At 46.4% G+C, this 16,804-nt stretch overlaps 1 protein-coding gene across 4 annotated transcripts in view; it reads left to right on the top strand.

The window, feature by feature from the left end:
• The window catches only part of LOC119969673 (tumor protein p53-inducible nuclear protein 2), a 69,526-nt gene that overhangs the window by 14,541 nt on the left and 38,181 nt on the right, over positions 1 to 16,804 (top strand). For all 4 annotated transcript variants that reach the window (XM_038803621.1, XM_038803622.1, XM_038803620.1 and 1 more), the window contains exon 2: positions 7,903 to 8,195. In XM_038803621.1, coding sequence (XP_038659549.1) covers positions 8,078 to 8,195 — 118 coding nt within the window. In that variant the 5' untranslated portion in view covers positions 7,903 to 8,077. The remainder of the gene's footprint in view (positions 1 to 7,902; positions 8,196 to 16,804) is intronic.

Genomic DNA, 16,804 nt, shown 5'->3' with positions numbered 1-16,804 from the left:
CACAGGAGGGCATTACACCAACCCATAAATAAAGGACACAACACACATGATCTGCCTCTTTCCAGTGGAGACAGTCAGTGAGTACAGACACTGGGTTGATTCAATATCACTCCTACCACGTGGATTGTAGCAGACTGGTTAGTCAGTCTGGGTAGCTATAGTAGGATTAGCAGTAGTGTCGAACCCGAGTAATAGAAGTGTGTATAGTTTAATAAATGTGTTGACGTTATCTCCACATCTGAGCCTTCCTTTGTCAAGTGCACCACAAGGAAGCCACTTATGCCACACTTGGAGCATAACGAGACAGCTATGGGCCAAGTGCTGGCAAATGGGATTAGGTAGGAAGGTCAGGTATCTTTCACGTGTTGGTGCAGACTCGATGGGCTGAAGGGCATTTTCTGCATTGTGATACTGAGTTGATTGAACAAAAATTTGCACGAAAGTGGGATCCTTGTGTTTTCTCACTCCCAAGTTAGCTTTGTGCTTGAGACGAGGACATTGAATGCAGTAAAGATTTATAAGGGTAACGTTCTTGAAAATGTTTCACCTATGTCGCTAACTGGTAATAATCTTTCCTGCTGGGTCAGTACACTGCACGGTATGTCACTGATACAATAAAGGCCCCAGATTAATCTTGAACATTGCTGAGTTAGCTACAACTTAAACAGAAAAGTGCTGGAAAGAAGTCAACTGGCCGCGCAGCATCTGTGGAGAGAGAAATAGAGTAATATGAGGGAGGAATGTGATGGATTTTATACTTGATGAGAGGGAGTGGCGCAGTTGTAGCGGAGTAGACGGTCAGTGATTGGGAGCTAGGACCGATTGCAACAAAGATCTGTAGGTCGTGAGACAGAGGAAACTTTAATGGCAGGAGAAGGTGCCAGTAGTGGCATAAAGGCAAGATATCCAAATGTGTTAACTGGAGAATAAAGGTCAGTTCTTAGTGAAAGCAAAACTTAAAGACAAGCGACAGATGGCCTAGTGGGGGATGGGTGGATGTTTTTTTTAAAAGGGGTCAAGATGGAGGAGAAAGGTCACAGTTTAAAGTTGAGTTCTAGCTAAGTTAGCTAGTCTCTGCCAAGTGGAATTAGAACTAACTACAGTAACCTGGGCTAGGGAAAGAAGCAAAATCAAAAAGGCCCAGAGTTCCTATGGTTATCCATTATTAGCTGCTGGCAGGTACGTGTGGAGGTATCACGAGGGGAATAGGTTGAATTTTGCAATGCGATCCACTCCATGGGCATGCACGCCTAGCTCTTCCAATTGTGATTTTGATGGCGACCCATTTGGTTCATAGGGGCATTACAGGCTGAAAATCCTAAACTTGAGAACCTGTGCTATTGCCTGGGTTTGCATGTGAGGAGTGGTTATCTGGATGAATGCTGATGGCCTTGTCTCAACAGGAAAGAGGAGGAGAAACTAGAAATGAGGTGAAGAAAAAGCCAAGGGAAAAAGTGCAACCTTTCTGCAGTGATTTGGTTCAAGGCTGATTCATTCTGGATTGTATGTTGTAGCAGCACAGCCTAAATGGAAATCTGTGTCTCTATTAAGACCATGTTAAATCTCCATCTCTCTGCGTAATTGCTGAGTGTAAAGACAAACCCTTGTATTATGTAACACCTTTCATGACCACCGAATAATTCAAGGCCTTTTACAGCCATTGAAGTACTTTGGAAGTGCATTCACTGTTGTAATGTGGGAAACGCAACAGCCAGTTTGTACATAGAGACCTCCCACAAGCAGCAGTCTCATAATGACCAGATGATCCGTTATGTTGATTTGAGAGGTAAGTACTGGCCAGGACACCTGGCATACTGCTCCCCCCCCTCCTCTTTAAAACAATACCACCCAAGAGATCAGATTTGGTTTAAAGTCTCCTCTGAAAAATGGCACCTTGGCAGTGCAGCACTCCCTCAGCACTGCCTGAAGGAAGCCCTGGAGTGGGATTCGAAACCAGAACCTTGCGACAAAGAGGTAATCTAAGTGAGCCCCTGCTGACTTGAAAGCCATTCAAAAGCGGCAGTGAATAGGGTAGGTGGCATGGCAGCACAGTGGTTAGCACTGTTGCTTCACAGCACCCAGGGTCCCAGGTTCGATTCCCGACTGCGTGGGTTTCCTCCGGGTGCTTCGGTTTCCTCCCACCAGTCCCGAAAGACGTGCTTGTTAGGTGAATTGGACATTCTGAATTCTCCCTCCGTGTGCCCGAACAGGCGCCGGAGTGTGGCGACTCGGGGATTTTCACAGTAACTTCATTGCAGTGTAAATGTAAGCCTACTTGTGACAATAAAGATTATTATTATTAGGAGCTAACATTTAAAAGAGAAGTTTACAAAAAAAAACATCAATTTAAAAAAAAAATGTAGTTTGCAAGACACAAAAATTCCAAGTTTCTTTTGCACTACTTTTGGATGATGGCTGTGAGTTAAACCTTTTTAATGTTTGTCATGGTCGCCATGGCACTGCCACACACAGTTTAGTATTAATTCAACCACTCCCTTACTCCTGGAAGAATTAGTTTTGTTAATCAGATTTAACAGCATGTGAAACTCTTTATGGTGAAGCAAAGTGCCAATTATAATGGGATTTGTTTTTGTCCAGAGTCTTGAAGCAGCCTGTGCTGAAACAAGATTCCTTTGTACAAAATATAGTAAATAGTGTCTCTGTCTTATTTCTTATTTCACGCCTATGTGTAACATCCAGATGTTATCTGGCGTTTCTATATGCTAACTTTAAGCAAAGTATATTATTAATGCTTGCATAAATTCTTTATTTAAAAGCCTGTGGTCCAGTACTATTGATCCTAAACCACTAATGATGTTCCAGACGTATCTTGAGAAAAATAGACCGCAGTGTATTTGAACTTCGATGCGTTGTGGCTGGATGTGGATTTGTGCATTTGATTCCCAACATGTTGTTTCCGAGCTGGTTAAGCTTCCTGGCAGAGGATGAGTTGGAGCTGTTTGTTTCCTCCACAGATAGGGTGAGTTGCCCTGGCAGTGCCTTACGGCTGGTTACAGCAAGAATGCGGTCAACTATCAACATGTCTACGAACCTGCTATTAGATTAAAATCCCTCCGTTCCAAGGCAACAAACATGTGAACACATGGGTCCGGGCTTCTACAGCACAATAATAATCTTTATTGTCACAAGTAGGCTTACGTTAACACTGCAATGAAGCTACTGTGAAAAGCCCCTAGTCACCATATGCCGGCGCCTGTTTGGGTACACGGAGGGAGAATTCAGAATGTCCAAATCGCCTTACAGTACGTCTTTCGGGACTTGTGGGAGGAAACCGGAGCACCCGGAGGAAACCCACGAACACACAGGGAGAACGTGCAGACCCCGCACAGACAGTGACCCAAGCCGGGAATCGAACCCGGGTCTCTGGCGCTGTGAAGCAACAGTGCTAACCATTGTGCTACCGTGCCGCACAGCTTTCCCACCCAAGAGAAAAGTATGTTCATAGTCATCGCTTGCTCCAAACTAGATTAAAAATAACTTGATTTGGAGAGTTTAAGGTACTTTCGTACCCTCCTGTTTGTGAGGCATAATGCATGTTCTGCAATGACTGAAAAAGGATATTTGATGGATAAATATTTAACTTAGAATGTAGTTGAAGGTCAATAAATCGTGAAACAGCAGACCATGTGCCCTTCACTTCCCACCACCTGAGTGATTTCCCAATAAGAAGCATTTCCCATCTCTAGAGATAGTCTGAGTTATTAAAAGCTAGCCCTTGGCATTCCTTTGGAGACTGGCGAATACAGGTTGGCCAGGTACAGCTAATTGCAGATCCTACACAAGAACCATAACTACACTTCAATAAGTATTTAATTGGCTGAAAAGCTGACGTTTACAAATAATAAATTGGTGGTACAGGATCTGAGCATTGCTGAAATTTTGGAATTGGGCAATCTCCTAAACCATAAACCTTTTTGTTTTTGGTGGTTGTTTTGCACATTGACTCTCTTCCCTTGGAGGGTGGTCTGCTGTAGTGGAAGGATTCACAACCTGATTTAACAGTCCATCACGGGGTAATGATATAGATGTTCTATCGGAGCAAAAACTAATCACTTGTCCTATTTTTAGTTGAAATCATTTGGTGATTGGATATGAACTATAAAGAACAAAAAGGGTTTTGCTTAGGACCTCATAGAATTTACAGCGCAGAATGTGGCCATTCGGCCCATCGAGTCTGCACTGCCCTTGGAAAGAGTGCATACTTAAGCTCACACCTCCACCCTATGCCCGTAACCCAGTAACCCCCACCTAACTTTTTTGGACACTTAAGAGGCAATTTAGTATGGCCAATCCATCTAACCTCCTGCACATCTTTGGACTGTGGGAGGAAACCGGAGCACCCGGAGGAAACCCACGTTGATACGTGGTGAACGTGTTGACTCTACACAGACAGTGACCCAAGCCAGGAATTGAACCCAGTTAACTGGCGCTGTGAAGAAATGGTGCTAACCACTGTGCTACTGTGTCGCATTTGGAGGTTATAGTTCTACTGAGAAAAATCTGAGCTCAGTTTAGCTATTCTTAAGCCTCTGGGTTCTGGGTTCAAATCTCACTGCAGGACGTCACCATAAAAATCTAGATTGAGTTTCAAGTGAAAAATGGAGCGACTACTGCCCCGTGGGATGAGATATTAAACCGGGACCGCCTTCTGCTCCCTTAGTTGGACATAAGAGATCCCGTGGTACAAATTTGAAGGAAAGGGGAATGCCCTGGCAATATCTATCCCTCAATCAACATCACAGAAGTAGATTATTCGATCATTATCACATTCCAGATTGTGGGCACTTGCTGTGTACAAATTGGGTGAAAAAGTGAAAATCGCTTATTGTCACGAGTAGGCTTCAAATGAAGTTACTGTGAAAAGCCCCTAGTCGCCACATTCCGGCGCCTGTTTGGGGAGGCTGGTACGGGTGCTGTGTTTCCTACGGTACAATAATGGCTACACGTCAAAAAGTGCTTAATTGGCCATAAAGCCAAAATCAAACTATCTTTCTTCTGAATTACTGCCGAATGTTTAATACCTGACTTGTGCATCTGCGATGCTCATGACTAGTTGGACAATTAGCTGTGTTTGTAGTTGGACCATGATGATGTTCGGACCAGCAGATGTTTTTAATTCACTCTCTGGAGCTGAATGGCATGGGCAAGGCTGTTGTTTATTGCCCTGAGTTTGATACCAGGAGACTTCAGGGGGCAGTCAAAACTCCATACCATTGGCCGGCAGTGGGGCCATATAAATAATGGTCAGACAAGGTAAGGAAGACCGGTTTCATTCCCTTATGGACATGTGAATTATTTGGATATTTTTCCTACTTTCCAACCACTTCATGGCCACTTATACAGATACCAAATTTAAAAAAAACTAAATTTAAATTCACAATGTTCTGGTGAGATGTGAGCTCTTAGTCCAGGCCTCGGGATGATTTGTCCAGCAACATAACCACTACACCACCATTACCATGACTCCACTGTACCAATACGTGAGAAGAATGTGAATGACGGCATGACCTCCTCACTACAGAATATTGTAGGGCAGCACGGTGGCAGTGGTTAGCACTGCTGCCTCATAGCTCCTGGGTTCAATTCCAGCCTCGGGTGACTGTCTGTGTAGAGTTTGCACTTTCACCCCGTGTCTGCGTGAGTTTCCTCCGGGTGCTCTGGTTTCCTCCCACAGTCCAAAGACGTGCAGGTTAGGTAAATTGGCCATGCTAAATTGCCCCTTTTAGCGTCCAAAAGTTTAGGTGGGGATTATTGGGTTAAGGGGACAGAGCGGAGGCGTGGGTTTAAAGTAGGGTGCCCTTTCCAAAGGCCGGTGCAGACACGATGGGCCGAATGGCCTCCTTCTGCACTGTAAATTCTATGATTTAATGTCATTCTCTACCTGTGGTTGGGCAGGTGACCTCCATTGAACAACTGACACATTGGCATCAGTTGCTTTCAACCAATGGAGGAATACCTGTAGCCCATTTGGAGTGTGTTCTCTCCAACCTTCCACTGCTGGGGACACAGAAAATGAATAAGATCCTTCTCTCCTTCAAGCACTACTTTGATTGAAAATGCCACAGTATTTATCCTTCATTTAAAGTGGAAGCCGTTAAACACAGATAAATTTTCACTTCTAGCAGCTCCCCTCCCCTTCCCCCCGCCCACACACACGCTGCAATTGTTTCCTCCTGGCAATGCAATACATTTTAGCGTGGTACCAGAACTCTCAAGTTGGGCAACTCCTCGGGGTAATGACTCCGTGGAGAGGCGAGGAATAACATTGCATACTTGAACTGAAAAGGAAATGTACCTTCTGGAAGCATGCCGTTACCACAGAAGTCTTATACTATTGTATCTATATTATTGTCAACTTTTAATGACTAACCACTGACTGTGGGCCCTGTGGCCCTAATGTCTGTTCGTATCGTTGGAACCTTGTGATCTAATACAACGCAGAATGGTATTGGAGTGCGGACACCACAGAAAAAGCCCATTTTATTTATTTATTTTTAAAAAATAGAGTGCCCAATTAATTTTTTTCCAATTAAGGGGCAATTTAGCCTGGCCAATCCACCCACCCTGCACATCTTTTTTGGGTTGTGGGGGCGAAACCCACGCAAACACGGGGAGAATATGCAAACTCCACACGGCCAGTGACCCAGAGCCGGGTTCGAACCTGGGACCTCGGCGCCGTGAGGCAGCAGTGCTAACCACTGTGCCACCGTGCTGCCCTTGAAAAGCCCATTTTATAACCAGAACGTGCACTTTTAGCCCATTGAATGCTGAATTATTTTCTTTACAAAAGAGTGCTTCATTTTTCAAAATCCTCCCAAGTGCTATTTTCACTCCTCTCCCTGAAGGTGTGGATTTATTTTCTCTTTTCTACTTCTATTCTCCGAGAGGTAAGGATTCGACTGGGCCGTTTATCAAACTGGATGTTGGGAGGTTATTTAACCATGGCAACATTGGGTTGCCAACCCTCCCAAGATTGCCCTGGAGTTTCCAGAAATCATTCATTAATCTCCAGGGCACCATAGCGGGTGGGAGAAGAATGATGGCTATTTTTTTTTTTGAGCGTGTATATTTAGTATTTTAATTTATCAGTGTGGTAATATGAGTGGGAGCACTGCTATTGGTGCAGAGCATTGTTTTCCCATTGGCTCTGGCTGGTCATGTGCCTCTCGTCTGATTGGCTGGGACTAGTCATGTGACTGCTCACCAATTGGTCGAGAGGCAAGTAGACCCCGCCTCCGAGGCGGGGTATAAGTACCCAGGTTTCCCGGCGGTCGGCCTTTCTCTGTAGTCGACCACCGGGCTAACAACTAGCTGATTAAAGTTCGGATCTTCATCGTGTCTCCCGTCCAATTGATGGTACATCAATCAGTTCTCAAAATTTTGGGGATGAAGGAAAAGGGATGTTTGACTGATGGTCAAGAATCTTCCAATTGGTTGATTGTTGGCAATTGGCAAACTCTTGTTTGCTTCCTGATTGGCCGTAGTTATTGCAGCACAGAAGGAGGTAATTCAGCCTTTTGAGTAATGTGGGAAGCTGGCGTGCGGTGAGGATTGACATGTTGGGTACTCGGTGGCTAGAGCGATGTGGATGAGGACCTCTGAATCTCCAGCAATACATCTCACCAGGATCGGCATACCCAATCAAGGCTGAACCTGATCCTATTCCCCATAAGCGTGCGCATGCAATCGTTTAATTTTGTTGACTGAGATATTCAATGATATTTAATCCAACACTTTGAAACACTGTTACTCCCCTCACCAACTATGTGCTGACCTGCTCGAAGAAAGATTAGTAACATCTGGTTGAGTTGTCATTCTTGGCTATTAAGGACTGGGCGATGCCACAACTTTTATTTATTTTTTTTTCCTGTTTTGTTCCAGGCCTCGTTTGCATGAAAACCTTATGACAGCACTTTGCATTCTGGTCTCCGTTCAGCTGAACATCGCCTGAGGGATCATTGTGCACTGTTCGCTCACCAGCCTCTCGCCATCCCCTCAGAGATTGGTTGTCTGCCTGTGTATTTAAATTGCAGGCCTACTTCACAGCCAGACCGCCATGTTCCACCGACTCACCAGCCTTTTCTATGGGGAAACAGAAGAGGTCTGCGCCCAGGGTCCTGATCCAACTTTGACCGAAAAGGAGGATGACGGCTGGCTAATCGTTGACTTTCCAGGTAAGTTTGAAGCTCCCTACTTTCCGCTTAAACTGGTGGTCACTCGTTTATGTTAACTGTATGTCCTTGTTAGAAATCTCTTTCTATGAATGAATTGTGAGGTGGTTCTAACTAGCGGCGACCAGTTTATGCCATCGTAAATTGAACATTTAGTCTTTCTTGCTATCTAATTCCAAATCAATACTTTCAAGAGAAAAACCTGACACCCAAAATTCTTTAGCACTAACTGTGAAATTTTAGATGTATCCTCGAAAGGGCACCACCGCCAACAACTCCTGCACTTTAATCAGGTCTGTGGTAATAATAATGTTGATTTTTCAGAGGGGTGTGAGAAGGTGCGATTTATTAATGCAAGGCAATTTTCAAAAATGATTCAGCTATACGATATCTCTGGTACAATGCCACCTGGGCTACCTGTGCCTCAGCAACCACCGTCATCAAAACATTTTTAATTCTTTTTTTTTTCCCCGGATGTAACATAAACATTAAAAGCAAACTGCTGGGAATATCCAGCAGGCCAGGCATCTGTGGAGAGAGAAAAACAGAATTAGAGTCTCGGGGTGGTGACATTACATCAGCAACTGTGCTGAAATGTTATCTCTGCTCTCATCACAGGATGCTGCCGAGACTGCTGAGTATTTCCAGCATTTCCTGTTTTTATTTCAGATTTTCAGCATCGACCTGATTTTGCTTTGGTGATTTAAAAAAAAAAAAAAAAAATTTGTTCACTTCTCATTTTCGTATGTTGGACCAAGTGCGCAAAACATCCTAGAAGACTTTGTTAACATTTCTGACATGATGTCATTTGTATTGTTTTCATGATGCCCTTTAATGACCCCCTCAATTTTATCTGGGGTGCCTCTGAGTCAGTCTGGGTTCGAGTCCTCCCAGCCCAGGACTTGATGGTCGAGGAAGGTACATTCATAACGCAGCCAAACAGATGGGTTAGCAGCCTGCAAATTATTCCAGCACATGCCAATAACGGGCAGTGAGAGTGGGAGAGATTCCTGCTCAGTTATGTGATGGGAAGAACGTCTGAAGCCTCCACCATCACGATCCATGGCTCCAGAATAAGACATGTGCAAGTGCATGTTTTCGCACCCTAAGTCAACTGTAGTGCACAAACTTTGCCTAAACAAAGTAGCTCTGCCAACTGGCACAGTTGGGAATTGGGGCTGGCACTTCAACAGGGAATTGGTCATGGAGTGGGGGAGAGTTAAGTCCTAGTTTGCAAGTTTTTCCACAGCAAAGAAACAACTGGCCATCCCTTTAGTCAACTGTAACCCTATTTGTCAGCCAAGGAGCATCCGTCATGAAAGTGTGACCTTGAACTAGGGCAGCACGGTAGCATAGTTGTTAGCACAATTGCTTCACAGCTCCAGGGTCCCAGGTTTAATACCCGGCTTGGGTCACTGTCTGTGCGGAGTCTGCACGTTCTCCCCGCGTCTGCGTGGGTTTCCTCCGGGGTGCTCCGGTTTCCTCCCACAGTCCAAAGATGTGCAGGTTAGGTGGATTGGCCATGATAAATTGCCCTTGGTGTCCAAAATTGCCCTTGGTGTTGAGTAAGGTTATGGGGATAGGGTGGAGGCGTGGGCTTGGGTAGGGTGAGAGCCGCTGCAGACTCGATGGGCTGAATGGCCTCCTTCTGCACTGTAAATTCTATGTATAGGATTGGGAGAGTAGAAAGAAAATCTGAATTGGATTACTGCATGGACCGTTTCTATTTTCAATTCTTTTTGTTCCTTCCCTCTCTACTTCTATTCTGGGCCCGAGACCAATTTGTTTTCCTTTTGTAATGTCAGTCTGGTATCAACTTTTCCAGTGAAGCAGAGTTTCAGTATTGTACCATTCTTAGCACTAGTTTATCTTATCTAACATTCACAACCATTCTTGATTTGTGTAGCAGTGAGCTGCCACATGTTAGACTGTGGGTGCAAATTAGCTGACGCGATTGAATTTGGGGGGGGAGGAGCCCTCAAATGGATGGGAAATTGGGCCTCTTTCTTGTGAAACTGTTTGGAGATACCTTACTAGCCATCATTGATTTGAGTGGCCTAGCAACTTGAGATGACCTGACCAGGGGGTTTCTAAGATGAGAGGTTTTGTGATGTATGATATCGACACTACATAAAAAGTTCCACTGAAACCGGTAATAGTTCAACCCATCTGGTATTTACCTATTTCAAACATACTCAAAATTGCTTGCCATCATCCAAGTTAAACTGCTGCTGGAGTGCGTGAAGGGACAGAACGCTCTCTCAACCTTACAGCAGTGATCGCATCTTGAATATGTAAGGAAAAAAATCCATTCAAACCACTCCAATTGCCAAGGAAAGGTTCTACCCAAAGTCTTTCTGTACTTTTCTCGAAGAAAAAAATAATCAACCAAAACGTGCCCTGTATAATAACCAGGAGCATATTTTATTCAAATAAGGAAACTACTGCGGATGCTGGAATCTGAAACAAAAACAGAATGCTCGAAATATTCAGCTGGTCCCAACAGCAGCATCTGTTGGTAGGTGTCCGTTGGGCTCGACATCAGAACATCATTTTATTTATCCTTTGTGGCCTTCCTTTGTTTCGCTGTCTTGGGAATTGTTTGCTTATGTTTTATATATTTATTTTTATAAACCACAATGCAAATCCTGAACTAAGGCGGAGCTTTGGTAGGATTCACTCTATAGGCCGTATCATTTCAGTAAATGGCTTCCACTAACACTGCCTACAAAGTCATCGGTGCGAGCGGGGGATGCAAAAAAACACTGTTCTTTGTACTTCCGCCATCGCTCTGGTCCTCTTGACAGCTGAGTATTGTGTATGATGTGTTGGGCAGGCTGGGTCTATGTGGACTGCGTTTGATGCAGTGTCGCGAGAGACAGACTTCCAACACTTGATGAGATGCATCACGATTTTATTTAACATCTAACTATATTACATGCTTAGCTGTGGGTTGACACTATGCTGACTTGACTGGAGACCTGAGGCTAGCCTGACCAGACTAACTGACTACCACATGGTGTTTGCACTGGCTGCTGCTCACGAGCTCTGACTGTCTCAGAGGCTGGGTCCCAAGAGAGTGGGAAAACTGGTGCCCTCTGGTTTTCTAGTGGTAGTGTCCTGTCTGGTGATTGGCTGCTCTGTTCTGTGTGCTTACTGGTCATCCTGTGTGTCAATCACTGCCGGTCTGCACTCCATCATTTACATGGATGTATATTATGACAGTGTATGGGCATTAAGTTGTCACACCCGGGCAAGTGTAGTTACCAATGGAAGGAGATCGGAGTACTTTAGGCTCTACCGTGGGACCAGGCAGGGGTGCCCCCTGTCCCCCTTGCTCTTTGCACTGGCGATTGAACCTTTGGCTATGGCGTTGAGGGAGTCAGGGAGATGGAGGGGTCTGGTGCGGGGTGGGGAGGAACATCGTGTATCGCTGTATGCGGACGACCTGCTGTTGTATGTGGCGAATCCAGAAGGGGGAATGCCGGGGGTGATGGAGCTGTTAGCGGAATTTGGGGGCTTCTCGGGCTATAAGTTAAATTTAGGCAAGAGTGAGGTATTTGTTGTACACCCGGGTGATCAGGAGGAGGGAATTGGGAGACTCCCATTTAAGAGGGCAGTGAAGAGTTTCAGATACCTGGGGGTGCAGGTGGCCAGGAGTTGGGGGACTGTCCATAAGCTTAATTTTACCAGGCTGGTGGAACAGATGGAGGAGGAATTTAAAAGGTGGGACATGGTGCCGCTATCGTTGGCGGGTAGAGTGCAGTCTGTCAAAATGACAGTTCTCCCAAGGTTCTTGTTCCTTTTTCAGTGTTTGCCCATCTTTATTCCTAGGGCCTTTTTTAGAAGGGTGACTAGCAGCATCATGAGCTTTGTTTGGGCGCATGGGACCCTGAGGGTGAAGAGGGTCTTCTTGGAGCGGGGTAGAGATGGAGGGGGCGGCTGGCGTTACCCAATCTCTCGGGGTATTATTGGGCGGCCAATGTGTCGATGGTGCGCAAGTGGGTAATGGAGGGGGAGGGGGCAGCATGGAAACGGATGGAGAGAGCGTCCTGTGGAGATACAAGCCTGGGGGCCCTGGTAACGGCGCCGTGGCCGCTCCCTCCTACGAGGTATACCACGAGTCCGGTGGTGGCGGCTACCCTCAAGATTTGGGGGCAGTGGAGGCGACATAGGGGAGAGGTGGGGGGCTCGATGGAGGCTCCGTTAAGGGGGAACCATAGGTTCGTCCCGGGGAACATTGATGGGGGATTTCAGGGTTGGTACAGAGCGGGCATCAGACAGCTGAGGGACCTGTTTATTGATGGGAGGTTTGTGAGCCTGGGGGAGTTGCAGAGAAATTTGGGCTCCCCCCGGGGAACATGTTCAGGTATCTGCAGGTAAAGGCATTTGCTAGACGGCAGGTGGAGGGATTCCCTTCGCTTCCCGCGAGGGGGGTGAGCGACAGGGTGCTTTCGGGGGTCTGGGTCGGAGAGGGGAAGATATCTGATATCTACAAGGTTATGCAGGAGGCGGAGGAGGCATCAGTAGAGGAGCTGAAAGCTAAGTGGGAGGGGGAACTGGGGGAACAGATCGAAGACAGGGACATGGGCTGATGCCCTGGAGAGGGTTTATTCTTCCTCCTCGGGTGCGCGGCTAAGCCTCATCCAATTCAAGGTGCTGGCAAACCCGGGCCCACATGACTGGGACGAGGATGAGTAGGTTCTTTGGGGGTGAAGACAGTGTGTCAGGTGCTCGGGGAGTCCAGCAACCATGCCCATATGTTCTGGGCATGCCCGGCACTGGAGGAGTTCTGGAAGGGGTGGCGAGGACGGGTGTCGAGGGTGGTGGGATCCAGGGTCAAGCCAGGATGGGGACTCGCGATTTTGGGGTTGGGGTGGAGCCGGGAGTGCAGGAGGCGAAAGAGGCCGGTGTGCTGGCCTTTGCGTCCCTAGTAGCCCGGCGAAGGATCTTGCTACAAATGGAAGGATGCGAGGCCCCCAAGCGTGGAGACCTGGATCAATGACATGGCGGGTTTCATTAAGCTAGAGAAGATCAAATTCACCCTGAGAGGGTCGGTACAAAGGTTCTTTAGGCGGTGGCAACCTTTTCTCGACTTTCTGGCTCAACGATAGGGTACGGGGACAGTAGCAGCAGCAACCCGGGGGGTGGGGGGGAAGGGGGGAGGGAAAAGGTGTGAGGTGGTTTGGGGGGCGGACGATGACTATGTTTGTTATTTAATTTAAATTATTTTTAAGTTCTTCTGTGTTCATTGGGGTTGGGGGGGGGGGGGGGGGATGGGATACATGCGTCGATACGGTCTGGGGGTGATACAGTTATTATGGGTTATTTTGTTGCATTCATTGTTTGTCGTTACGTTTTATATTTTCTGTAAAAAATTCCAATAAAAATTATATTTAAAAAAAAAAAGTTGTCACAACCCAACTCATTGACACAGCCGCTTCTTCAGTCGGTAATGAGGATAATCTCTGAACTTTGAGGTCATTCCAATTCAGTGGTCATCAATCCTCTCTAATATTGCCCCTCTCTGCATTGTGTGTAATGCAGCAACATGCTGAGGAATAACTCCCATCAGCAACTTGGGTCTCCCCTTCAATAGAGACCATCCCGATCCCCCAACTCGCCACACGGCTCTACGAGACCCGCTCTGGACATGAATCGAACATCTCCAACTCCATAACACTGATGAAACGTGGGGGGAAAGCCTGGGCAGGGAACACCCTCCCAAAGAAAACATATCGTCTCCACCCAACATCTCAACAACCAGGCTTCAATCTCCATCTGGGCATGGGGACAACCCTCAATGGAATGGTGGACTGGACATAGCTGATGTACAAGCAGCTGCTGTGCAGGTGAAAGCTCAAAACATTGCCGCAAGTGCAGAAACACTGACCAACCATAGAGCATACAAGAACATCTTGCAGCTGACTCAAGTTTGAGGGCAACACTTGCTCTCCAACGGGCATTGGACCAGCTGGAGAACCTAACATTCAAACTGTGACCAGAGCTTCTGCTCCCAAAGGCATACAAAAAGAAGGCAACACTAACATTGTTTAGGTTAAAGATTGCTCCTTGTACCAGCTTTATGAGCAAGAAATAAGGGTCCCATCAACACTATATCCGTGGGCTTGTTCCACACCCTAATGACTACTGAAATACTTCTCATCCTCCCTTTCAACTTTCACAACTTTACAGGCATCTTGACAACCCTTGAAACGTCAGGCTGCTCATTAACATATGCCAGGGTTTTGGGATGGTGCAGGTGTTTGGCTGCATTCATGGCGAGATAGGAGGGGTGGATCCATGGTGGTTTGTGAACCCGGGGGTAAGGAGTATTTATTTATTTTCGCAACAGTTACTCGAGGATTGATTTCTTCGTGATGGTAAGACTTTGCTCCCTGGGGTAAAATGTGGGAGTATTCGGCAGTGGTCATCTCAGACCATGCGCCGCATTGGGTGGATTTGAAGCTGGGGTCGGGCGCAATGTACGAGGTGACGATGGGGGGAGGGAGGGGTGCGCGAGTTGGAGCTGCACCCATCCAGGTGGAAGGAGACAGGCAGAAGCACACCTGACTTGTGCCTTGTAGATGATGGACAGACTTTGGGGCGTTAGGCTTACATTAACACTGCACTGAAGTTACTGTGAAAACCCCTAGTCGCCACATTCTTGTCCCTGTTTGGGGTACACGGAGGGAGGATTCGGAATGTCCAAATTACCTAACGGCACATCTTTCGGGATTTGTGGGAGGAAACTGGAGCATCCGGAGGAAGCCCACGCAGACACTGGAGAACGTGCAGACTCCGCACAGACAGTGACCCAAGCCGGGAATTGAACCTGGGACCCTGAAGCTGTGAGCAACAGTGATACCCACTGTGCTATTGTGTCGCCTTTGTTACTTGCCTAACCTGCACAGCTTTGAACTGGGAGGAAACCCACGCAGAGACTGGGAGAATGTGCAAACTGCACACAGTCACCCAAGGCCGGAATCGAAGACCCGGGTCCCTGGCACTTTGAGGCAGGAGTGCTAACCACCGCCACCGCACTGTGGATTCTCAAACATTTTCTTCCCGCTCTCCTCGGCCTGAGGCTAAAATCAGGAGTTTGCGGTGTAGGGGATGTCAATGTGAGATATCGCAGCTTTTCATCAGGGCATTCACTGCCTCTTTAAACTTGCCATTCCAATCAGGCATTCCAGCATTGTTTCTCTTATGGTTTTGTGCTTCGGAACAAACAGTTTTGGAACAATCTGCCACTGTCCCTAAGGTCATTAGTATGCACACTAATGTCACTTGTTGAGGTCATTTTTTTCCAGCTGCAAGCTCACTGAGGGGAAAGCTGCTCGGGCCTTGCAAAAAAAACATCAAATCCTAACACACAGGAGATGGCTTGACCCGGTGTGCCCTGTCCGGCTTCTGAAAGAGCACCAATTAGTCCAACTACCCAGTCCTTTCCCCATAGCCCAGCAATTAATTTCCTGTCTTTCCCTCTGCCCCAGACGCACATCCAGAGTAATCTCTCAAATATGTAGGGATTTATCTGCTGCTGTCAAATCAAAAAGCAATTTGGATTACCCGCCGATTCTCCGATGAGGCATTGAACCCCCATGACGGATGTGAGAAATGTTCATATTTCTGAGTTTGCGTTTAGTATTTTTGCTGTGATTACAAAGGATCGTTGATCTTTTTCCTTTTGCTGGGGCAATGCGACCTTTTGTAAAAAAGACACAAGAATGTGATGTGCTTTGTATTGGATTGGAGGGTGGTATAGTTATGGGAGGGGTCATGTTTGTGAGTTGTTCCTGGAACACCCAAATGTCTATATCTAAATAGATAGAGGCAGGGTTAGAAAACAAGTGAAATGTTGTAACTGTTAAATGTAAGCTATTTCTTTGTTGCCAATGTGCTTCATTCTAATTCTAATTCTTGTGTTTAAATTAAAGTTTGTTTTACCATAACAGCTGGTCCGTGGCATCACTCCTGTGGCACAGTGACATTGCCTCACAGTTTTCCGAAATAAAAACTTGGGATTCTGGTGTGCACCCATATTAGCTACCGTAACACGCATTTGCCTCTTCGTGGTTTCGAAGATCGGTGTGGCGCAGTGGTTAGCACTGCTGCCTCGAGGCGCCAAGGACCCGGATTGAGTCCCGGCCCTCGGTCACTGTCCGGGTGGAGTTTGCATTTTCCTCCCCGTGTCTGCATGTGGCTCGCCCCCCACAACCCAAAGATGTGCGGGCTAGTTGAAATGGCCACGCTAAATTGCCCCTTCACTGTGGGGAAAAAAAAATTTGGTACTCTAAATTTATAAAAAGAAACAAAAACAAAAAAAAAATCAAAGATCCCGTGTGTGTATTTGCAGAGAAGCCAGGAATGCTCCAGGTGCTCTGTCTTCCCTCAAAACACAGGCTCGTTCGCTAGTCATTAATGTTTGTAGGATCTTGCTGTATGAGTAACTGGTTTTCGAATATCTTTATGTAAATTTATGTATGTCATTGTTGCTGTTGAATGCCCAAACTAAACTGGGGTTAGTGCTTGAGGGCACCAGTATGCAAACCAGCTGGAATCACCACCTGCCCTTTATGAACCTATATGATGCAAATAAGCCATGACAA

The sequence above is a fragment of the Scyliorhinus canicula genome, chromosome 7 (genome assembly GCF_902713615.1).
Source record: "Scyliorhinus canicula chromosome 7, sScyCan1.1, whole genome shotgun sequence".
Lineage (NCBI taxonomy): Eukaryota > Metazoa > Chordata > Chondrichthyes > Carcharhiniformes > Scyliorhinidae > Scyliorhinus > Scyliorhinus canicula.
Note: the sequence above shows the minus strand (reverse complement) of the source record. Positions and strands in the feature narration are given on the sequence as shown.